Source organism: Sarcophilus harrisii, chromosome 3 (genome assembly GCF_902635505.1).
Source record: "Sarcophilus harrisii chromosome 3, mSarHar1.11, whole genome shotgun sequence".
Classification (NCBI taxonomy): Eukaryota; Metazoa; Chordata; class Mammalia; order Dasyuromorphia; family Dasyuridae; genus Sarcophilus; species Sarcophilus harrisii.
This window is the reverse complement of record NC_045428.1, coordinates 334662091-334688969: the sequence shown is the minus strand read 5'-3', so window position 1 is coordinate 334688969 and position 26879 is coordinate 334662091. Positions and strand designations below refer to the sequence as shown.

Below are 26879 nucleotides of genomic sequence, written 5' to 3'. Positions count from 1 at the left end.
ACCATTATCTATTAGAGGCAGGTCTTCCTGATACAAACCCAGCATATCCGCTATAGTATAAACTATATAGTTTATAGTAACATAAGTTACTAAATACCAATTTAAAATAGTCTCTTAAAAACTATGTATGCAACTTCAATGCAATTATTTAAAATATCATTGTACCATAGATTTAGAGATTATAGAGAATAACTAACTATCTAGGCAACACCCTCATTTTGCAGATGTAAAATCGATATCTAAATCATCTAAAGGTACATTGGTAATATGTGGAAGGATTAAAATCATATGTTGAATTCTAGGTGACTGAATCCATTTCTCTTTTTGTTTTAAAATGTTTAGATTTTGCTTTCAGATTTTCTGAATTAATTTTCACTTAGTATTGTATATGGGTCAGGGGGGATATGATCATTTTAACACCCAAGAAATATAAAGTCATTTAAAAACCAAATCTATATCAAATAGTTCTTAAATATTATAATGTTTTGTGCCATATGTTTTCTTTTCTTTTTGAAATATATGTCTATTACTTCCTAATTTTTTTTTTGAATTTACTTATAAATTTGTGAACTTCATTAAAACGTCATTAAAATCTCCATACTTCCATCATATTTCACTGAGATCAAACTAGAATTATAATGTGTTCATGAGTCTAAAATATCATTTTGCCTTCTAATATGCACTTACAATCCATTTCAGTAGAATGGGTTGAACTAAAAATATGATGAATACTTTTATTTCATATTCATAAAATTTAAAAATTGCTATTAAATGCAGATTATTATGAAATTCTAAATTTTATTTGAAATGAAGACAAGTCTATTCCACTTCTTAAAACAAGTGCTTTAATCTAAAATTTTGTCACTTAAAAGGTAAAAAAAAAAGAAAACCCAACTTTGACTCTTGGTATAAACCTGCATTTCTAACTACAGTTTCCTCCTTTTTATTTTAGATGAACTTACAAATTCATCAGAAACCAGATTGTCTTTAGAAGATCTCTTCAGAAAAGAGTTTATGATTCATAATCCTGAGGCTAGATGGATCAATGGTAAGTTTATGAATTTTTTTTCACCTGGATATTTGTATTGCTGTAATAAATTAAGATTTTAGATAATACATGTGACTAATGTTTTGATTACATGATTTGCAAATTATATACAACATTGCATCATAAGTTTTGTGTCCTTTGTGAAAGTAGATCATTATCCTGAAATTTTTACTTTGCAATTTATTTTGGTATTTATACAGCTAGGGAAAGAAATCTTGATATGACACAAAATACATTAAAGACGATTTTATCTGTAAAGGTTCCAAGGAAATTAGGTGTGAATTAATTTGGATATGTGGCATATACATTTATAAAATTAGCGTTGATTAGTTTGCATATGTTGTGATACATAGGTATAGATATATCTATCTATAGTTGTATATATCGCATAATTTTTTATGTTATAGGTATATGCATATTTTTTATAATTTGTGTTTGGTTTATATTTATATAAATTGTTTGATAATAAGTGGGACAAACCATCCTTATTTGAGAATAATTTATCTATCACATCTTTGGAGAAGGGAGGAATTTATGACCAAAGAAGAATTAGAGAACATTGTGAAAGGTAAAATGGACAACTTTGATTACATTAAAAAAAGTTTTTGCACAAAATCAAGAGAAACAAGATTAAAAGGGAAGTACAAAGCTGGGGGAAAAATCTTTACTGTCCATATTTCTGATAAAGGTCTCATTTCTTTTTTTTATTTTATTTTATTTTTTTTTTATTTAATAGCCTTTTATTTACAGGATATATGCATGGGTAACTTTACAGCATTAAAAATTGCCAAACCTCTTGTTCCAATTTTTCACCTCTTACCCCCCCCCCCCCTAGATGGCAGGATGACCAGTAGATGTTAAATATATTAAAATATAAATTAGATACACAATAAGTATACATGACCAAAACGTTATTTTGCTGTACAAAAAGAATCAGACTCTGAAATATTGTACAATTAGCTTGTGAAGGAAATCAAAAATTCAGGTGTGCATAAATATAGGGATTGGGAATTCAATGTATTGGTTTTTAGTCATCTCCCAGAGTTCTTTTTCTGGGCATAGCTGGTTCAGTTCATTACTGCTCCATTGGAAATGATTTGGTTGATCTCGTTGCTGAGGATGGCCTGGTCCATCAGAACTGGTCATCATATAGTATTGTTGTTGAAGTATATAATGATCTCCTGGTCCTGCTCATTTCACTCAGCATCAGTTCATGTAAGTCTCTCCAGGCTTTTCTGAAATTATCCTGTTGGTCATTTCTTACAGAACAGTAATATTCCATAATATTCATATACGACAATTTATTCAGCCATTCTCCAACTGATGGACATCCATTCAGTTTCCAGTTTTTAGCCACTACAAAAAGGGCTGCCACAAACATTCGTGCACATACAGGTCCCTTTCCCTTCTTTATAATCTCTTTGGGATATAATCCCAGTAGTAACACTGCTGGATCAAAGGGTATGCACAGTTTGATAACTTTTTGAGCATAGTTCCAAACTACTCTCCAAAATGGTTGGATTCATTCACAACTCCACCAACAATGCATCAATGTCCCAGTTTTCCCGCATCCCCTCCAACAATCATCATTATTTTTTCCTGTCATCTTAGCCAATCTGACAGGTGTGTAGTGGTATTTTAGAGTTGTCTTAATTTGCATTTCTCTGATTAATAATGACTTGGAGCATCTTTTCATATGACTAGAAATAGTTTCAATTTCTTCATCTGAGAATTGTCTGTTCATATCCTTTGACCATTTTTCAATTGGAGAATGGCTTGATTTTTTATAAATTAGAGTTAATTCTCTATATATTTTGGAAATGGATAAAGGTCTCATTTCTAAAATATATAAAGAACTATGTCAAATTTATAAGAATGCAAGTCATTCCACACTTGATAAATGGTCAAAGTATATGAACAGACAAATTTTATACAACAATATTAAAGCCATCTATACTTATATGAAAAAAAATAATCTTTTTCACTGTCAAATGGATAAATGCAAATTAAAACAACTTTGAGATACCATCTCATAACTCTTAGATTGGCTTAAGATGACAGGAAAAAAGAATGATAAATGTTGGAGGGGATATGAGAAAATCGGGACACTAATGCATTGTTGGTGGAATTATGAACTGATCTAGCCATTCTGGAGAGTAATTTGGAACTATACCAAAGGACTATAATATTGGGCATACCATTTGACCCATCAATGCCATTACTGGGTCTGAAATCCAAGAAAATCATAAAGGAGGGAAAAGTACCCACTTGCACAAAATATGTATAGCATCTCTTTTTGTTGTAGCAAAGAATTGGAAAATGAATAAACACCCATCAATTGGGAAACAGTTGAAGAAGTCGTAGCATGTGAAGATAATGAAATATTATTGTTCTATAAAAAATGATGAACAAGCTGATTTTAGAAAGACCTGGAAAGAATTACATGAACTGATGCTGAGCAAAACAAAAGAACCAGGAAAACATTGTACACAGTAATAGCAAGATTGTGTGAGATCAACTTTGAAAGACTTGGTTCTTTTCAGTGGTGTGGTGAGCCAAAGCAGTCCCAATAGATTTTGGACAGAAAATGCCATCTTCATCCAGAAAAAGAACCAAGGAGATTGAATGTAAATCAATACATGCTATGTTCACTTCTTTTTTCTGTTTTTTTTTTAATCTCCCCCAAAGTTTTTTTTTTCCTTTTATTCTGATTTTTCTCTCCCAACATGATTCAAAAAGTTATGTGTTAAAATAAATTTTAAAAAATTCTTATTTGTAGGTATAGTTATTTGAATCTATAGGCAACATAACTTAAAGTTATGTAATTTTCACCAGAAAAGGGATCCTTTCAAGGTTTCTTTGTTACTTTCAAGTTACTTTGAAAAAAAAAATTAAAGATAAATGGCCATTACACATTTAAATGAATCTTAACAAAAGAAAAATAAAAATACACTCAGGTGGCAGTAGACAAATAGACTCAATTCCTATCCACATCTATACAATAAAAATAATTGAAAACATCTATGACAATTTAGGTGCAATAGATGATTAAAAGAGGAAAATATGTCTAAAGATTGAGTACTATTATTTATATGTATACGCAAAATATGATCTCCATTATTGTCCATATGACAATTTGTAAATTGTTATGAATACATTAGGAGAAATAGCAAACAATTATATATCTTTGTATAATTCAATAAGATTCCTTTATTCATTCATGCAATTTTAAATTAAATTTATGCTTTCAAACGAATATTAATGATAGGCAAAGCATGAATGTCCCTTTTCACAAAAATCCATTGAATTTGCAGAAAAAATGTTCTCTTTAAATTCAATTTCTATGTGATCCTATAGGAATATTGATACAAAATTTTTAAAAGAACTAGTTAGTTGTCCAAGAATGATCAGGCATTCTCTTGTATTCTCCATGCCCTATAACAGTTGGTCAGTGATATGATCAGTCCAAGATGACAACAGAATGAAAAAGAGCAGGTCCTTGTGGATCCAAAAAACCAGGCTGGTTTAACATTATCTTAATGACTTTCTTACATCTACAGTCTGATTGTATATACATTCTCTAAATTCATTTAATTTTTTTTTCTACTTTGTCTTCACTGCTAATAATGTTTTTCTCTGAGATGAAATGGGGGAAGGAATGGATTAAAGAATCAGGATCCTTGGAGGCAAAAATTAGTGGCATGCCTAGAAAAAATAGTGAGATAGTTTGCATTAAAATTCAAGTAACAGTAGAAAGCCTTTCACTTATCCAGTCTTAGGTGTTATGTTTTCATAGAACACGTGCCAAGTGAGTTATTGGGAATGGCATAGATGTATTTACTATTTTTCTCTACATTTTAAACTAAAAGTAGATGTTTGCTTTTTTGAACTTTTGTTAAAAACTCTCAATAAAGAAAGAGAAAGAGGTTACCAGTTGTTGATATGCCACACAAATATTGCATACATACCCATTTTGAATGGGTTCTTACAACTTTCTAAGTCATTTATTTATTTCAAAACAATTTCTCTTTGAGGAAAAAAATATAGCAGCTATATTCAGAAGGTTTTTCATTCTTTTATTCCAATCTGGGTAGGGAACCTTGTCAAACAGCTCAAAACTACTATTTTATTCATTCTGGCTTTTGATGAATCAAATATATTCACTCTTGCCTACCTAAGACAAAAGAGACATGTAAATATCTTCTCCACCCATATCTTCTCCACCCACCAGTGCTCCTTGAACTGAATTCTGCTTTGGGCATTCTAGCCTCCAGATACTATTGATGTTTTTATTTTGTAGCCCTAAATATTTGATATCACAATTTAAGTAATACAAAATACTTAATTAAATTTCTGCCAACTTTTAATAAGTATGTTCAGAATGTTGTATTGTTCCTCAATGGTATGAGAGTTTGGTTGGTGAGGTGTCAATTGATTAATTTTCTTGAGGTAGCAGTAGCTAATAAAAATATAATTAATGGGGAATTTGGGAGAAACAGCATAATGATATATATTTTTGTGAATTGGAAACTTTTTGACTTAGTGACAGTAAAAACAATCTTTTGATTATTCACCACAGTTACCTTTTATATTAATCAATGAAACACAGTTAAATATTAGTATATTGATTCTTTTGTAATTTATATTTACTCTCATAGAGCTAGAAGGACCAGTTCAAAATATTAATGATAAAAAGAATAAAATAATCCCCAGGAATAAAATAATTTAAAAATAATCCCTAGGAAAGCTGTGTTCATCTTTCACTGTTGATCCAAATTATCACTTTTTTGCTTTAAACAAACAAACAAAAAAATTTTATATGTTTATCTTTGAATAGGTTGCTATATTTACACTTGCCAGTCCTACTTTCCTCTTAATCCAGAATATTTCTGTCAAAACTTGTTCCCTAGTTGCTATTTAAAATTATATATTTTCTATCTAAGTACCACCAAATCATTCATTGCAGGAGTGATTCTGTGTTCTCGTAGGTTATTCCAGTTGGGCATCAAACTCTAGTTATTCCTACAATGTTGGAAAGGAAATTGACATGAATCCATTGACAAATTACATTTCTATTGTCTGAGTAGAATTCTGACTGTATCTAGAGAAGTTCTTTATCAGAGAGTGAACAGCAATTGATATTTTCGACCAAAAAAAATCATGAGACATTACATAAAAGGAGTGAATTTTGAATTAATAGAAGAAATAGTATTACTACTAAAATCACTCTGAAGAATCAAAAACAGAGTACATGTATGTATGTAGGTATCTACATACCCACACACAATTTTATATATATATATATATATATATATATATATATATATATATATATATATGTATATATATATATATATATATATGAGAAAGATATATAATTTATGTACATATATATTCTCTATAGAAATATCTATATGTAGATTTCTATAAGAAATACAGATTTCTATAAGATTAAGAAAAATGAAGAAGGGTACCTTTACATGATTTTCTTTAAAATGTAGATTGTTTTAGCATACAATATCACAGCTTAATATATCATACATAATGAATGCAATAAATGTTTCATGAATAATAATAATTGAATGTATCCAAAATAGCATCCAAAATGTATCCAAAAAATGAACTTTACTATAGCTGAAAATGTTAAAATATTAAATTAAAATATTCAGTTATTTAAAATGATGTCATTAAATCCTACCCATTCATTTATTGTGTAAGAAAACTGAGACTTTGATAGATTAAACAAGGTTTGAACAAGGTCACATCAATGGTAAGTGACAATGGTCAAAATTTAACTCTGATTCTCTGAATCATTATGAGTTCTTTACTCTTTCAAAAACTTATTTACCTTTTATCTATAAAGAAACAGAAACTGTCTATAGATTTATCAATCTAGCTAGTGTATTTGTACATATTTAAATAAAAATACAATATTTAATTAGTAAATTTTTCCTCAAAATAATTTGTTTTTTATATTTAAATTTTAATTACAACTATTTACTCTTCAAATTAAGAATATCTTTAATCTGCTGGTGGTGTTGTAGCAGTCATTGCTGTATTGAATAATATAAATCTTTTGACAATCTGAGATTATATTTTTTTTGTATATCCTTGAATCATGTTACAGTTTTATAATATTGCAACTATCTTGCAGACTATGTTAAGCTTGGGCAGGATTTTATATCTATATAGTAGAGAATAGCTTATTCTAAAGACAAAAAAATAAAAAAAATAGAATCTTGGACATTTCTCTGGGAATTCTTCTTGCAACACTGGGCTTACTGAACAGCTGGAGAAAGTGACAGCTGATTGCATTGTGATTCCCCAAGGTATTTGAGGGAACTACTTAAAAGGAAAGGAGGTGATATATTTAAGAGCAAATTGGCACAGGTGAGAATCTAAGAACATGAAGGCAAAGATAATATTAGGTTAGGTTGAAGGAACAGTGCTGCAGTTTCTTATCTCCTCCTCTTTCTTGTGTCTGAATTTTGTATATATATGATAATTAAGACAACTCAGTTTTGAGATTTTTCAAACATTTTTGTATTTTTGTATTCATTGTTTTTCTCTTTCAGTTAAGATTATGAAAGACTGGTCTGACAACTGCTTGAAACAGTATTTTTTTTTTTTTTGAAATGAAAAATGACTAATCAGTATAATAATATGTCAGCACAATTATTTCTGTATTTGCTTTAAATAGTACAAGCAATAAAATGCTAGGCAGCACTAAAATGTTAATATCATAAACAGATTTCTTGAATGTAGGAGTCAATTCCCATTTTCTTTAAAAAAAATATGAAACCAAGAGAACAAAGAATGGTACTTAGTCTATTTAGCAGCTTTGGTTTGAGGAGAGTGGGTTATTTTACTATGTCCAATCATCTATTTAAAAAATCTATAAGATTTTGACATCATTTTTTTCTACCATAATATTCTTCTTCATGAAAAGTCTTATTATTTCAACTTGCAGGCAGAGGCCCATATCATAGCTTCTACCCAAGAAGTAAAATGACAGGTTTATATGGAGTGTGTATAAAAAATGTGATGGTACTAGAAATGATCTGCCTTCTTAACCTACTGCACTAGCAATAGAGGTTCACAGCATAGCTTCCATAATTATACTAAGGGCTGTAGAGAAATTTTCTATCTTCTCTTCAGATGCTAGCCAAAGATTCTAGTGAGACTTAAATAGTAATTACTAACTAATCAAAAATAAAATTTTATTAAGCACTACTACTATGTGCCAGTCACTATACTAAATGGAGCTGAGGATACAAAAAGAGGCAAACAAAAAAAAAGAGTTTGCCCTCCAAAACCTTCCAATTTCCTTAACTACATAACATGAAACATATATATGTATATATATATATATATATATATATATATACATACACTTTTATGTATATATATATGCTGCATACTTTATATATATATACATATATATATATAAATGTATATATATATAAAGTAAACAACATGCAGAATAAGTAGGAAAAAATAGAAAGAAGGAAACTAAAATTTAAAAAAATTCATTAATTTCCAATAAAATATTATTTTTAGCTGCATTCTAAAAGAGGTCAAGAGCAGAGTAAAGGAGGTATAGCACTTCTGACATGGATGGCAATCAGGAAAGATTCCTGGAGGTGACAAATGAGATGCCTTGTTCTTAGGAAAAAAAAAAAAAACAAGAGGCATAGTGCAGTGGATTTAAGAGTGTGTGATGAGGAGTAAAGTGCAAAAATCCTGAAAAAGTCAGAGGGGGATAGATTATAAAGAGCTTGGAATGTCAAACAGAAAATTCTGTATTTGCTTCTGAGGCAAAGGAAGCCACTGGAATTTATTGTATGGGGGTAAATAATATTATTTCATTTTAATGGATAATGGATAATGAATTGAAATGAGGAGAGGCTAGAGGCAGGTATATCCATGAGCAAGCTATTGCAATATCAAGGCATGAAGTGATGGGCAACTATACTAGAATGAAGGCAGCATCAAAGAACAGAATGGTATGGATTTTGGTGAATTGACAGACATTAGCAACAGATTTGACTTGAAGGAGGGTGAAAGATAAGAAGGAATCCAGGATGACTCCTAGTTCATGAACCTAAGGACTTCAGAAGTTAGTGTTCCTCTTTAAAATTAGTAGGGGGGGAGGCATAGTAGAAAAGAGATTTCTAAAGAAAGATGAGTTCACTTTTGCCTATCTTAAATTTAAGATGTCTTCTAGGTATCTATTTAGAGATGTCTGAGAAGCATATGGAAATGCATGGTTGGAGGTCAGCAGAGAATTTGGGACAGGAAGTATTTTGGTAAAAAAAATACTTAAAATCAAAATTTAGATTTTATGTAAATCTAGATTTGGAAGGAAATCCTGTTTAGAATAGTATTATCATGAGAGGACAGCTAATGGACCTGTGATTGCTTTAAAAAAAATTCATGTTAAGCTGTGCTAACAAAACATAACAGAAGATTCAAAATACAAAGCAATAAATGTCCATTTCAAAAAAACTTATATAATAAATGCACATTTCTAGAGCTGTCTCTTTTGTTTGCTTCCTTGCAGATTTCTTTTTCTTATTTGCTTTTCACTTTTTCTTTATTTTTCCCTTTTCTCTTCTGTCCATGCCTGAAGGCTACAGTAAAGCGTGGACATGTTTGAGTGTGTGTGTTTGTGTGTGTGCACATGTGTATTCCCAAGAGTACATGTATATGATTATGTATAATATATACATATTATACATATTTTCTTCACTAACCTTCTCACCTTATTATTTTTCATTCTTATTCCTCTATTTTGCTTCTACCTTCATGTTATTTCTATCCTTAATACCTCTACTCTATTTCTAGCTGCTTTTTTGCCTTCCTATTACTTAATCTAACCCCCCTCAAAAAATTCCTTTCTTATCACCTCTCCTACCCCATCCCCTTGCCTCCTCTATCTTTCTGCATTTGAAAGAACTTAAACCTATCTAGGTATTTATATTGTTCCCTCTTTAACTCATTCATAAGAATAGTAAGATTTCAGCATTACCTATCCTCTCCTTTAGTAGATTTTTTTCCTCTTTTTTTTTGGCCTCATTTGCATGACATAATTATTCCTTTTCATCTCTTCCTATGGAATTATATATGTGCATGTGTGTGCAAATACATATAAAATTTACTGCATTTTTCACAACTCAGTGCTTTTGTTCTAAATGTGGCACAATTATTTTTGCTTATTCAAAACCATTTATTTCCAATTTAATAGAATAAAAATATTTCAGGAGTCACTCTATATCTTCTTTCTTCAACAAACTTTCCCTCTATCCATAGACATAAGTTAATTTTTTCCATGCTTCCTTAATTTGCTTGTGATAACATTATATGTGATTAAAATCACGTATCCATTTAAGTTTATCTTGACAAATAGTGAGAGAGAATGGTTTATGCTTATGTTATGCCACGCTATATTTTAGTTTTTTCTAGCAATTTATTTTTTTTTAATTGTGAGTTCTTTTTCAAAAGCTAGAATCTTTGAGTTCATCAAAGAGTGAGCTACTGAGATCATTTTCTTATGGATATTAAATACCTAATTTTTCCATTAATCAACTACTTTATTTATTTTCCAACATTTGATTATTTTAATGATTTACTGTATAATCTGATACAATTATTCTACTTTCTCCACAGTTTTTAATTGATTTTCTTTTCTTCTTCCAGATGGATTTTATTATAATTTTTCTTGAATTGAATTAAGTAATATTTTGTATTTTGATTGTCATGGTACTTTATTAATAAATTAATTTGTGTAATATTGTCATTTAACTTAACCAAGAGTAATAAATATTTTTTTACTTATTTAAATGTCTTTATTTATGTGAAGTGTAATTTGTATTTGTGTTCATATACTCCATTTATATGCTGTAAAGAAGATTCCAAGTGTTTGATATGTCTCTAATTATGTTAAGTGGAATTTCTCCTATCCACTGCTGGGTTTGGTTTAATCATATATACAAATTATGATGCTTTATATGGGTTTAAATTCTGCAATTTTTGCTAAATTTGCTGTTTGCTAACATTGTCAACACCTTTTCACGTAATGTTGAATGATAGTGGTAATAATGGGCATTATTTACATTACGTTACATTAAAGACGATTTTATCTGTAAAGGTTCCAAGGAAATTAGGTGTGAATTAATTTGGATATGTGGCATATACATTTATAAAATTAGCGTTGATTAGTTTGCATATGTTGTGATACATAGGTATAGATATATCTATCTATATTTGTATATATCGCATAATTTTTTATGTTATAGGTATATGCATATTTTTTATAATTTGTGTTTGTGTTTTATAATTTGTGTTATTTTTTTCATATTGCTGTCATTTTTTCATACTGATGTGTGTAATGTCACATACCTAGAAGGCAGGTGGCTTCTACCTTGCTTTCCTTACATATGCTTGCTTTTGGTTTTAAAGTATCATTTAAGAAAAACTCCTTTTATTTCTATGATTTCTAGTTTTGTATTTCATTGGAATGGGTATTACATTTTACCAAAAGCTTTTTTTTTCTGAATGTGTTAATATAATCACATTTTCTATATTTCATGATATTTATAGTTTTTTTTTTTCTTAATATTGAGCTATATCTACACTTCTGGTGTGAAATAATCCAGCCTCATTTGTGTATTTAATTTCTTACAGGCATATTGTTCTAATTTGCCCACTAGTACTTGCTTTAAGCTTTTAAAACAAAATTTCACAATGGAAACTAGTCTATAGTTTCTCTTCTAAATCTTTTTTTTTTTTTTTTTTTTTTTTTTTTTTTGGTTTTTCTTGTTTATATGTCAAAATCAAATTTGTGTTTTATAAAGGGAATGTAGTAAGACTTCCTACAATTTTATAGCATTGAAATTGTATTTTTTAATGTTTGGTAGAAATGGCTTATAAATTCCACTAGTATTGAAGTCTCTCCCTGACCTTTTAAGGAGGTTATTTATGATTTGGTTAATTCCTTTCCCCCCACTAATATAAGTTATTGAATATTTTGCATTTTCTTTTAATCTGGGAAATTTATGTTATTATAAATCTTCATTCGTTTCATTTAGATTGTCAATTTTATTGGCATGTAATTAGGCAAATTGTTCTCAAAAATTTACTTGATTTTCTCTCAATTTGTTGTCCATTCAATCTTTTAATTTTTGTATAATGATAATTTGATTTTCTTTTGTTTTTAAATTAAATTAATAAATGGATTACCTATTTTTATGAAAATGCTTATAGTTTGATTTATAAATTCACTTTTTTTACTTTTTATTTTCAATTTAATTATCTATTTTTAGGATTTCTATTTAAGCATTTAATTTGGGCTTTCAATTTTAGTTCTTTTTAATATTTTTAATGGCAAGTCCAAATGATCAGTTCTCTCTCTTCTTTATTGATACAAGCACTTCATTACATAAATTCTTGCTTAAGCCCAACGATTATCTCTGTTCAATCTATTTTCTTGTTTAGTTTTTTTTCTGATGAAATATTTCACATTTCCTTTTTTTTTTTTTTTTTTTTTTTTTGGAGTCTTTCTACTTTATCAATTCCAAAACTTAATGAGTCTTCTCATCTCATTTGGGGAAAGAATAAAATCTTTGTAACATATATGTATGTAAAGATAAACAAATTGTCTTATTGTTTGTGTCCAACGATATATAATTCCAAAGTTTATTATCTGTTTATGAGATAGATAATATGCATCATGGTCTGTCTTTGTAGCCATTTTCTTGGCATTGTATTGATCAAATATTTCACAATTTTGAATTTGTTTTTCACCATTAATCCAAACCTTCTGCTTTTTCTCTTTTTCTTCTTTTTCATGTTATCCATGTTTTAAAAATTGTTGTAGTATTGATGCTTGTGAAAATAATCACAGGTTTTGTTCACATTTTTCCTCAATTCTTATTGTTTAGTGTTTCTTTGAAATAATTTACTTTCTATTTCCTTGCATTATAGTAAATGGTTTCCTGCTATATTATACAATGTTAATTCATACAAAAAAGAGAGGAGGAAAATGAAAATAATAGAAGAGGAAAAAAGAAGGAAAGAATACCAGATAATATAATAATATTAGAAAAAAATAAAATTGCAGAAGATATTACTGTTTAGATACTAGAAGATCTAGTAGCATTTTAAATCAAACTAATTATTTTAAGAAAAAGAAATGAGATCCAACAGTGTCTCTACTGGTCCTGTAGACAATCAAAGACGATCAAAAAATGGGGAAAAAAACCTATGTGTGCAATGTTTGTAGCAGCCCTTTTCATAGTAGCAAGAAACTGGAAACTGAGTGGCTACCCATGTGTTGGAGAATGACTGATTAAATTATGGTATATGAATGTTATGCATTATTATTGTTCTAAAAGAAATGATCAGCAGAATGATTTCAGAGAGGCCTGGAGAGATTTACAGGAACTGATGCTAAGTGAATTGAGCAGAACCAGGAGAATATGCTCTCTGTCCTTTTATTCTGTTTCTCTGTAAAAATATTTTGCAACTCCCTATTACCTTTCCTACTTGCCTTATATTTCTATTACCCTTAATTTCTTTTATTTTTTTCTCCTACTGCTTTTGTGTAAGGCAATATCTATGTCTATGTCCAAATGAGTTGGTATTTTTACTTTTTTTTTTTTTTTTTTTTTTTTTTTTTTTTACCATTTTACCTCTCCTTTCCTTATTCTCTCAAATGCAATCTCACCTTTTTCCATGACCTCCCTCTATGTATACTCCTTCTAATTGCCCAAATAATGATAAAATTCTTAAAAGCTATAGGTATCATCTTCTCATGTAAGAATGTCAGTTGTTTAATGTCATTTTATACTTTATGATTTCTTTTTCATGTTTTTCCTTTTTATGTATTTCTTGAGTCTTTTATTGAGAAGTCAAATTAAACTGTTATCAGTAATGCTTGAAAATCCTCAGCTTAATTAAATATTTATTTTTTTCTCCTTAAGAATTATATTTAGTTCTGCTGGGTAGACTATTCCTGCTTGTAATCCTAAATGCCTTGTCCTCCAGAACACTGTATTTTAAGTCCTCCTATTCTATAATGTAGAAATTGTTATATTTTGTGTTATGCTGAATGTGACTATAACAACTGAAATGTTTCTTTTTTGGCTGCTTACAGTATTTGCTTCTTGATCTGGGAAGTCTGGAATTTACCTATAATATATCTAGGAGTTTCCATTTTGGGATCTCATTCAGGAGGTAATCAGTGGTTTTTTTGTAAATTTCTCTTTTACCCTTTGTTTCTAGAATATGAGATTAGTTTTTCTTGGTAATTTTTTGAACGATTATTATTAGGCTTTTTTTTTTAATCATGACTTTTGGGTAATGTAATAATTCTTAAAATACCTTTTCTGGATTTATTTTCCAAGTCAGTTTTTTTTTCAATGAGGTATTCCACATTTCTTGTATTTTTAAAAATTATTTTTATTTTTTTATCGTTTATGTCTCAAAAAGTCATTAGCATCCATTTGCCCAGTTCTCACTATTAAGGGATTATTTGTATTTCCTTTTTCCATTTGGTCAATTCAGTTTTTAAGGAATTCTTCTCTTTAATGAATTGAATTTCTTGAGTCTGTGTAAAGAGGGGCTCTTCTTTCTAAGAGGAAGTGACACTGTCCCAAGCTTCAGGGTTTTTTTTTTTTTTTTTTTTTTTTTTTTTTTTTTTGTTTTGTTTGTTTGTTTTGTTTTGTTTTAGTGCAGCTGTTTTCAGAGGCAATTCTGAAAACCTGCAATTTTTGTCTCTTTCTTGATGGTATGATCTGGGAAGATGTGTGTTTGCTACTTTCTTGTAGTGTGCATTGTTTTGTGAATGACCACTAATATTCTTTTCAATCTGTAGCTATGGCTAGGGTTTCTGCCTCTCTATGGCAGAAAACTCTTCTGCGCTAGTGTTCTTTCTCACACTGAAATTAAGACCCAGGACTACAGCACAAATTCACATATAGACAACACAACAGAATTTTATACTTACTCCCAACAAAAAGGACTCATGTAAATCTTCTTCTGCCCCATAGTCTGATATTCTTACTTTATATGGGTTCAAAGGTGTGGAAATACCCCATGCTGCCACTTATTTAATTACCTGAGGGGCGAGGCTGAGGGGGGTTGTCTCCTTCTGGTTTGTTGGGGACAAGTTTTCGATGAACTGTGTTCCTCATTCAACATGGTTCAACAACACTTTTCTTGTATAACTTCTAATTTGTCTTGGGCTGGAAAATTGTTTCATTCCCTTTTTTTTTTTTTTTTTTGGTGAGTTTTACTCTAGAGTCTGTCTTCTTACTTCTACCTTTGCAGTTGTTTCCTGTACATATATTTTTTTTTTCATTTGGCCAATTCTGATTTTTAAAGTGCTCTCTCCTTTCCGATGCCATTTTTTGCTTTTCTTAACATTTGGCCTATTCTATTTTAATTTTTTTTTTCTTTTGTATTTTTTGTTCCTCTCATACAATGCTTTTGACTCTTCAAAATTATTTTCTTGCATAACTCTGAATTTTCCCCCCATTTTTCCTCTTCTTCTTTTATTTGATTGTTAAAAACTTTTTGACTTTCCAGAGTTTGAGAGGAGAGAGTTGAAACTAATTTACATTTTTGTTTCATATTGTTGTTTTGACATTGTTATTTTCTGAGTTTGTATTTTCATTGTCCTTGACACCACAGTAACTTTCTATGGTCAGGGTTCTCTTTTTGTTGTTGTTGTTGTTTATTTCTGCATCTTCCCATCTTATTTTTTTTACTACTCACACTATGATAAGGTTGGGCTCTGTGCCCAGGGTGAAAATGCCAATGTTTAAACTTTCAGATCTTCATCTTTCTGCTTTCACAGCTAATTTTATGGGTTTACAAAAATTTAGTTCTTCCAGGATGGCATAATCTAAGGAAAGGTGTGGTCACTGATCTTCAGGCCACTGAACTGTCTCATGAATGACTAGAAGCACTTTTTGAATCCCTGAAACAATGTATGACCTAGATCTCAGCTCTCCTATGATTGCATGATCTTATTTGGTATTATAACTCCTTGACAACTAACTGCATCCTGGTACAATGTATGGTCAATACCAAATTTCTCAGCAATTACCCTCTCAAATCTTTTTTTTTTTTTTAAAACTAATTATCTGATAGCTTTACATGCCAAGACTGAGTAAGCACCCTGGATGCCTTAGAATCATCCAGAGTCAGGATAAGCAAAAGTCCTTGGTCTTTATTCTTGATCATTAGGGGTAGAAGTGAAGGGGATCGACACAAGATCTCTATGACCTCCTTTCTCCTTGTTGATTGCCAAAGTGACTCTGGCTTGTCTTATTCTACCCCCTAATCCCTCCCACGATTATTTGTATACACCAAAAGATCGAACCAGCACAGAATAGTGGAAAGGGCCATTTTCCACACATGTGCTAATAGAGTATTGTCCAATTGGTAATTAGCCATAAGTGCTTGGTTGTCTGACCCCAGTGCATCAACTCAGAGTTTTAGCCCTTTACATCTTCCACTTTCTTTTGTTTTAGAACACAATAATAGTATAAAGAGCTAGATTAAAAGTTCTCCAGAGATCTTCTGGCCAAGATGGTGGCGAGAAGGCACACAGCTGTGTAAGCTCCAAGTCTTCTCTCAGAATTCACTTCATGACAAGCCTATGAATTAATGCTTGACTGAAAAAAAACCCCACAAATAGTTACCAAGAGAAAACATCCTTGAGATTCCACAGGAAATGTCTGTTTTTGCTTGAGGGCAGGGACGATTTTAGATCAGGCACAGGCTGAGGGCAGTGGCAGCAAGAGCTTGGCAGGCAGCTCACAGCCCAGCAGATCGGAGCGGGGTGGGGTGTGATCTCAGCCATCTCTGTGGGGAGAGCTTTGCTACAGGATTGGATACCTTGCCCTGGCAGCAAGTCAGTAGCCCAGCAGAGAAGCTAAAAACACTTGCGCGTGTGGGGGGGCAGGGGGGGGAAGAATACAACCCCAAACAGCTGGAGACTCTCTGGACCTGGCCACCCCTCCCCCACAGCATCTCAGCACACTCTCAGAGTCTCAGAGCACAGGTGCAGCACAGTTCTGCTAGTGCCTTGCTGTTGCCCTCAAACTCTGTAGAGGAAGCTCGGTAACACCACCCAGCCCCTCCCCCCAAAAAACTAGATTCCATTTCGGGATTTTATTCTTTTTTTCTTTGCTAGTTTGTCTCAGATTCTTCTCTAACAAAATGAGCAAAAAATTGAAAAGGACCTTAACGACTGACAGCTTCTATATGGATAGAGAGCAGATGCTAAACCCCGAGTAGACTAAAAACAGACTGTCTCCGGGTGAATCTCCAAAGGAGGAAATCATCTGCTCCTCAGCACAGATGAATCTCATAGAAGAAATTAAAAAGGCTCTCACAAGAGAGCTAGAAGAAAAATGGGAAAAGGAAAGAGAAGCTTGGCAACAGAGTCTGGAGAAGTCATCCCACTCATTTAAGGACAGAGTGGATAAAGAAATCAAATCCTTGAAAAGCAGGATTAGTGAACTGGAAACAGAAAATAGCTCTTTAAAAAATAAAATTGGTGAAATGGAAAAACATTCCATAGAACAAAACAATTTAATTGGACAATTAGAAAAACATATAAAAAAAGTGAATGAAGAAAATACTTCATTGAAAATCAGAATTGAACAATTGGAATTGAATGACTCGAGGAGAATCAGTCAAGCAAAGCCAAAAAAAATAAAACAATGAAGAAAAATGTGAAATACCTTCTTGGGAAAACAACAGACCTGGAAAATAGGTCTAGGTGAGACAATCTAAGAATTATTGGACTCCCAGAAAAATATGATGAAAAAAAGAGCCTGGACCCTAATTTCCAGGAAATTATCAAAGAGAACTGCCCAGAAGTCATAGAAACAGAGGGCAAAATAGATATTGAAAGAATTCATCGATCACCATGAAAAGGGATCCCTAAAATCAAAACACCAAAAAATGGCCAAATGCCAGAACTCTCAAAAAAAGGAAAAAACCCAAGAGGCTACAAAAACCCAATTTAAATATAGAGGGCCACAAAAAACACCCAGGATCACAGCATCCAATTAAAAGAGCAAAGGGGCCTGGAATATGATACTGAAAGGGCTAAGGAACCAGTATGCAACCAAAAAAATTACCCATCTAGACCATTTTTTTCCCCAGGAAGAAGCGGTCATTCAAGGGGCAATTTCATCTATTTTGATGAAAAAACCAGAACAACAAAAGTTTGACCACAAATATAGAACTCAAAGAAAATAAAAGGTAAAAAGAAATTTGGGAACTATTTTCTGCTGTAAGGTGCATAAAGAATGCAATACCTTGTTCTAGAAACTAGAGGTGGAAAGGATATTGTACCAGAAAAAAGGTTAAAGGGGGCACTACATCTCACAAAGAGGCAAAAGCCTATTATTGGAGAAAAAATGGAGGGGAAAATAGTGGGATCTTACGCCATCAGAATTCCTTTAAAGAAAAATTTTTTATTCAATTTATGGTGAAACTTCCCACCTCATTGAAAAGGAAGGGAATAGTGAAAAGGGAAGGAAAAGTAACAGAAGGGAATAGGAAACTGTGAGGAAAGGAATAAGATAGGGGGAGGAACATAAGGCTGGGGGAGGGGGATCAAAAAGGGAGGGGTGGAGAAGCAGGGGCTCTGTTTAACACTGGGAAGGGGTTGGGGAAAGAAGGGGAGAAAAACTGGGATTAAAAGATGGCAAGTATTCCAAATTGATTTAACCATAAATGTGAAAGGGTAAACTCCCCATAAAGGGAAGTGCTTAAGCATGGTTAAAGCCAGAATCTACAATTGTTGTTTACAAAAACACACCTGAAGCAGGGATACATGCAGAGTAAATGTAAAGGTTGGGAAAAACTACTATGCTTCAAGGAAGTCAAAAAAAGCAGGGGTAGCCATCCTGAACACAGATCAAGCAAAAGCAAAACTTGATCTAATTAAAAGAGATAAGGAAGGGCACTATAACTTGCTAAAGGGTAGCATAGATAATGAAGCATTATCAATATTAAACATATATGCACCAAGTGGTATAGCATCTAAATTCTTAAAGAGAAATTAAGAGAGCTGCAAGAAGAAATAGACAGCAAAACTATAATATGGGGAGATCTCAATTTGCACCTCAAAATTAATAAATCAAACCACAAAATAAATAAGAAATAAGTCAAAGATAAATAGAATACTAGAAAAGTTAATATGATAGATTCTGGAAAAAACAAAATGGAGACAGAAAGGACTACACTTTCTTTTCAACAGTTCATGGAACCTATACAAAAATTGACCATATATTAGGACATAACAACCTCAAAATCAAATACAGTAAGGCAGAAATAGTAAATGCCTCCTTTTCAGAAAACAATGCAATAAAAATCACATTCAACAAAAAGCCAGGGTAAAGTAGACCAAAAAAATAATTCGAAACTAAATAATCTCATACAAAAGAATGATTGGGTGAAACAGCAAATTATAGACATAATAAATAACTTCACCCAAGAAAATGACAATAATGAGACATCATACCAAAATGTGAGGTCAGCCAAAAGTGGTAATAAGAAATTTTTATTCAGAGGGCCTACTTAAAAGAGAAAAGAAGGTCAAGAATTGGGCCAAACAAAAATGCTAGAAAAAAACAAATTAAAACCCCGTCAAACACTAAACTTGAAATTCTAAAAATAAAAGAGATCAATAAAATTGAAATAAAAAAAATCTTTTGAATTAATTAATAAAAACTAAGGTTGGTTCTATGAAAAAACCAACAAAATAGACAAACCCTTAGTAAATCTGATTAAAAAAAAAAGGGGAAAATCAAATTGTTAGTTTAAAAAAAAGGGAAACTCTACAATAAAGAAATTAGAGCAATAATTAGGAATTACTTTTTGCCCAACTTTTGGCAATAAATTGACAACAAATGAAATGGAAGAATACCTTCAAAAAATAAGCTTTTCCCAACAGAAAAGAAAAATATCTAAACAGTCCCATCTTAGAAAAAAATAGAAAAGCTATTAACCAACTCCCTAAGAAAAATCCCCACCACCAGATGGATTTTGTAATTTACCAAACATTTAAAGAACAATGAACTCCAATACTATATAAACTATTTGAAAAATAGGGACAAGAGTCCCTATCAAACTTTTTAACAAGACATGGTAATGATACCCCTAAACCAGGAGGCTGAAAATAGAAAAGAAAATTATAGACCAACTCCATAATGAATATTGATCTAAAACTTAAACAAATATAATCAAAAAGATTGAAAATCATTCCCGGATAATCCTATGACCAAGTAGGATTTATACCAGGAATGCAGGGGGTTCAAATTAGGAAAACTTTAATAACTGACTATTCAATAACCCAAAAAATCATTGATCAACTCAATAGATGCAGAAAAACATTTGAAAAATCCAACATCTATTCAATAAAAACCCAAGTAAGGAAAATTTTTCTTAAAAAATAGCAGGGACATTTGAAACCATCAGTAAGCTTATGCAATGGGAAAATTTCCTTTTCCCAGTAAGTTGGAGGAAGCAAGATGCCCATTATCACCATTATTATTCAATATTGATTAGAAACATACCTCGGAATAAAAGGGAAAGTTAAAGGAATTAAGTAGGCAATGAGGAAAGCAATTTTATCACTCTTTGCAGATGATATGATGGTATTTAGAAACCCGGATTCTACTAAAAAGCTAAGAAAAATCCATAACTTAAAAGTTTGGGTTATAAAATAAACCCCATAAACCTCAACATTTTATACATCACCAACAAAAATCCAACAGCAGGAATAAAGAAATTCATTCAAAATAACTTCAACAGATAAAATATTTGGGAATCTATCTACCAAGGAAAGTCAGAATTATATGAAAAATTACAAAAAAAACTTTCCAAAAATAAAGTGACTTAAATAATTGGAAAAATATTAAATCTCTTGGATAGGCGAATATAATAAAGATGAAATATTTTAAACTAATTATTTATTTAGTGCTATACCAATCAGATTGAAAATATTTTAATGATCTAAAAAATAAAACAAAATTCATATAGAATAATAAAAGCAGAATCCAAGGGTTTGAAAAAAAAAATTAAATAAGATGACCAGAATGATCTAAAACTATTTATAAAGCAGCAGTCACCAAAACAATTTGGTATTTAGCTAAGAAATAATTATTGATCAGTAGAATTTAGGTTCACAAGACAGAAGAGTCAACTATAGCAATCAGTGTTTGAAAACCCAAAGATCCTAACTTTTGGATAAAATTCATTTTTGACAAAAACTGCTGGGATAATTAAATTGTATGGGGAAATTGGATGGACCCACCCTTTACACTATAACCAAGATAAGATCAAAAAGGGGTCCATGATTTGGATAAAGGATGAGATTATAAATAAATTAGAAGAACATAGGATAGTTTATCTCTCAAACCTTGGAAAGGAAGAAATTTGACCAAAGATGAACTAGAGACCATTGATAACAAAATGAAAATTTTGATTACATCAAATTAAAAGGTTTTGACAAACAAAACAAATAAAACAAGATTATAAGGAAGAACAAACTAAGAAAACATCTTCCAAAAAAGGTTCTGATAAAGGCCTCATTTCCAAAATATATAGGAAGCTCTAATTTATGAAACCAAAATTCTCCAGTTGATAAATGGTCAAGGATATGAACAGACAATTTTCATATAGAAATTGAACCCCCCATAAAGAAGGCAGATGCAGACTGGATCAAAAGCGAACCCTACAATATTTGTTTAAAAACACATCTAAACAGGGGATGCATATAGAGTAAAAGTAAAATGGAGCAAAATCTTTTGTTGGTGAAGGTCAAAAAGCTAATCCATCTCAGATCAACAAAAGTAAAATTGATCTAATTAAAAGAATAAGGAAAACCATCCTGCTAAAGGGGTAAAAACAACGAACTATCAATATTAAAATATATCCAAGTGGTATGGCACTCAACTTCCTAAAGGAGGTTAAAGAGTTGCAAGAAGAAATAGACAACAAACTTAATATAGGAATCTCAACCTTGCACCTCAAATTAAAAACAAACCAGAAAACAAATAAGAAAGAAATTAAAAGTAAATGAATATTAGAAAATTTTATATTGGACCTTTGGAAAAATGAATGGAGATAGAAGGGAATATACTTTCTTCTCAGCAGTTCATGGAACCTATTCAAAAATTGACCATATATTAGGACATAAAGACCTCAAAATTAAATCGAAAGCGAAAAGTTCTTTCTTTTCAGATCATGATGCAATAAAACTAATTAACAAAAAGTTGGGGAAATAGACCAAAAAGTAATTGGAACAAACAATCTCATTTAAAATGATTGGGTGAAGACAAATTATAGAACAATTTTTTCACTAAGATAAGACAAGATGAGACTCTCCAAAATTTGTGGGATGCAGAAAGCGGTAATAAAGGGAATTTTATATCCTTAAAACACAATAAAACAGAAAGAAAAGTTAATAATTGGGCTTGAACTAAAAACTAAAAAAGACCAAATTAAAACCCCCAATCAAATACTAAATTAAATTTAAAATTAAAGGAGAAATTAAAAATATTGAAAGTAAAAAAACTATTGAACTAATTAATAAAACTAAGTTGGTTCTTGAAAAAGCCAATAAAATAGATAAGCCTTTGGTAAATCTGATTGAAAAAGGAGGGAGGAAAATAAATTAGCAGTCTTAAAAATGAAAAAGAACTTTCCACCAATGAAAGAAATTAAGAAATAATAAGAGTTTTTGCTCCTTTATGCCAATAAATTTGATAACCTAATGAAATGGATGACTACCTCCAAAATACAGACTTAGACTAACAGGGAAGAAGTAAATTGTTGAATGTCCCATTTCAGAAAAAGAAATAGAACAGGCAATTAAACAACTCCCTAAGAAAAAACCCCAGGACCAGATGGATTTACATGTGAATTTTACCAAACATTTAAAGAACAATTGGCCCCAATGCTTATAAATTATTTGATAAAATAGGAATGAAGGTCCTACCAAATTCCTTCTATGACACAGACATGGAAGATACCGAAACCAGGTAGGCTGAAAACAGAAAGAAAATTATAACCAATCTCTAATGAATAATTTTAAAACTTAAATAAGATATTAGCAAAAAGACTGAAAATCATCTCCAAGATAATACACTATGATCAAGTAGGTTTATACCAGGAATGCAGGGCTGGTTAATATTAGGAAAACTATCAATATAATTATTTAATAACCAAATTAACAAAAACCATATGATCATCTCAATAGATGCAGAAAAGCATTTGATAAAATCCAACATCCATTCCTATTAAAAAACCGAGGGTTTATGGAATAAATGGACTTTCCTTAAAATAATCAGCACATCTATTTAAAACCATCATAAGCATCATATGTAATGGAGACAAACTGCAACATTCCCCAATAAGATCTGGGGAAACAAGGGCCCACTATCACCGTTACTATTTTTGTATTAGAAACGCTATACAATAAGGCTGAGAAAAGTTAAAGGAAAAGAATAGGCAATGGGAAGCCTTATACTCTTTGCCGATGACATGATTATACTTAGGCGAATTCTGCAAAAGTTATTAGAAATAATCCACCTTTAGCAAAGTTGCTGGTTTAAAAAAAATCCCATAAGTCATCACATTCTTTATATCACTAAAAAATCCAACGTCAAGTTACAAAAAAATTCCATTTAAAGTAACTACTGAAATAAAAATATTTGGAATCTATCTGCCAAGGAAATTCAAAACTTTATGAGAAAATTACAGACCATTTTTCAAATAATTAAATCATCTAAAATTGGAAAAATATTAAATGCTCTTGGATAGGGGAGAAATATAATAAAGGAAATATTACCAAACTAATCTATTTATTTAGCGCTATACCAATCAGACTCCCAAAAACTATTTTAATGACCTGAAAAAATAACAACAAAGTTCATATGGAAAAAAAAGGTCAAAAAATTTCAAAGGAATTAATGAAAAAAAATCAAATGATGGTGGCTTGGCCAGATCTTTATATTATGAGCAGCAGTTACCAAAACTTTGGTATTGGCTAAAGGAATAGATTGGGATCGTGGAATAGATTAGGTTCAAGGGATAAAAAGTCAACAAATTGAACCTAGTCTTTGAAAACCCAAAGATCCCACTTTTGGGTAAGAACTTACTGTTTGATAAAATTGCTGGAAAATTGAAACTAATATGGCGAAACTGGCATTGATCCATCTTAACACCGTACACCAAGAAAGGAAAATGGGTTCATTACCACTAAAGAATGAAATTAAATAAATTAGAGGAACATGGATGTTACCTCTCAGACCTGTGGAAGGGAAGGTCTTTATGACAAACAGAATAGAGATCTTACGATCACAAAAAAAAATTGATTATACCAAACTGAAAAGTTTTTTGTACAAACAAAACTTGAACAAGATTAGAAGGAAGCAATAAACTGGGAAAATATTTTTACAGTCAAAGGTTCTGATAAAGGCCTCATTTCCAAAATATATGGGAAATTAACTCAATTTTAAAAAAGCCTTCTCCAATTGAAAAATGGTCAAAGGATATGAACAGACAATTTCAGATGAAAAATTGAAACTATTTTAGTCATATGAAAAATGCTCCAAGTCATTATTAATCAGAGAAATGCAAATTAAAAACCAAGATACCACTAAACACCTTCAGATTCTAAGATGACGGGAAAAAGTAAATGATTGTTGGAGGGGATGGGGAAAACTGGGACATTGATTCATTGTTGGTGGGTTGTGAACGAATCCAACCATTTTGGGAGTAGTTTGGATCTTGTCAAAAAGATCAAACGATACCCTTTGATCCACGTGTTTACTGGGATTATATCCCAAAAAGTTATAAAGAGGAAAGGGACCTGTATGTGCACGAATGTTTGTGGCAGCCCTTTTTGAAAGTGGCTAGAAACAAACTGAATGGATGTCCATCAGTTGGAGTGGCTGAATAAATTGTGGATTGAAATTTGGTTTCTGGGAAATGACCAACAGGATGATTTCAGAAAGGCCTGGAGAGACTTACGCGATGCTGAGGAAATGAGCAGGACCAGGAGATCTTTTTTTCAAAATACTAGATGATGACCCAGTTCTGTGGATCAGGCCATCCTCAGCAAGGATCAAACAAATATTTCTAATGGAGCATAATGAACTGAATTAGCTATCCAGAAAAAGAACCTGGGAGATGACTAAAACCATTACATTGAATTCCCAATCCCTATAGTTATGCAACCTGCATTTTGATTTCCTTCACAAGCTAATTGTACAATAATTCAAGTCTGATTCTTTTTGTACAGCAAAATAATTTTTGGTCATGTATACTTATTTTTATCTGTTATATTTTAATATTTTTAACATCTACTGGTCATCCTGACATTTAGGGAGGGGGGGGTAAGAGGTGAAAAATTGGAACAAGAGGTTTGGCAATTGTTAATGCTGTAAAGTTACCTATGTATATATCCTGTAAATAAAAGGCTATTAAAAAAAAATAATAACCATAGCTATGAGAGGTACCTGAAAAAAAAAAAAAAAAAAGAAATATAATATGTCATAATTTTTTTCAATATATTGATTAGTGTCAGGGCAAGTAGGAATTTCAGTGGATAGAGAGCTTGTTTGAAACTTGAGAAGACTCTTGCTAAATTCAAATCTGGTTTCAGGCAATTACTTACTGTGCAATGTTGGACAAATCACTTAATCCCATTTGTTTCAGTTCCTCCATCTTTAAAAATAAACTAGAGAGATGAATGGCAATCAATCTAATATATCTGGCAAGAAAACACTAAATTTCTTTTAGATCCAGGATATTAAGAGGCCAGGTATGAACTCAGGTCCTCCTGATCCCAGGGCCAGTGCTCTATCAACTGCAACATCTAGCTATCCCCCTACTAATCCTCTCTCCAAACCTCCAGGGAGAAAGATTATGGTTCATGGTTTTCTCTCACACAATTTACCAACACTTTTGTTGGATGGTTGTAAGATTAAACCAATAAAATCCCAAATACTTACTTTACAAAGAAGTAAGAACCTTCTTAACTTTCTGGGTAATTTTTCATTTTCCCTTGCATTCAACTCCATGAAACTTCATGTCAGCTTAAGGCTAAACTCATCATGTGAAATCTCATCACCATGCTGATATTGTGAGTCAGATTTTGATACTTAGCATCTTTTCTATTTCCTCAGTTGTTTCTCCTTTCTACTTTGGGGACTGAAGGGTCTAGTAATTAACTCCTCCTAAAGCCTCCCTTTATAGAGAGCCAGCAGGTGAATACTCCATTTTCAATCAACACCTTTGCTTGATTTTGACTTTTGGAATATCATATTCCCTATTTCTAAAACAATCCACACCACCCATTTTTTCAATGTCCTTTTTTGTATGATTTTCCTCCAGTAGTACAATGCGTGATACATCATAAACACTTAATATGTGTTTACTGAATTAAATTTAATTGAATTAAGATCTGAAGGGGAAGCCTGTTACTGTATATATCACTTAATCCTGACTAACTCAGGACATATCATTTGAATCGCACTGATCAAAGCAGTGTGCTTTGGTTGCTAAAAATGAAGGATTTCTAATTACTTTTATTTACCCTATCTACATCACCCACTAACATTTTTTTTTCTGACCACTAACCTCTACTACTCATGCCAAGATTCCAAATATTACTCATAACATATCTGTAGGCAAACCAGTATGAGTGGGGCTGACAAGGAAAGTTCTTTTGGTAGAAACATAATACTATCCCTAATGTATAAATATTATGCTCCAACAGAAATATCTCTTACAA

General features: G+C 31.3%; 1 protein-coding gene across 1 annotated transcript in view; it reads left to right on the top strand.

Moving 5' to 3' along the window:
- The window catches only part of DPP10 (dipeptidyl peptidase like 10), an 817253-nt gene that overhangs the window by 277059 nt on the left and 513315 nt on the right, over window positions 1-26879 (top strand). The window contains exon 3 of the mRNA XM_031959980.1: window positions 953-1048. Within this exon, the coding sequence (XP_031815840.1) occupies window positions 953-1048 (96 nt within the window). The remainder of the gene's footprint in view (window positions 1-952; window positions 1049-26879) is intronic.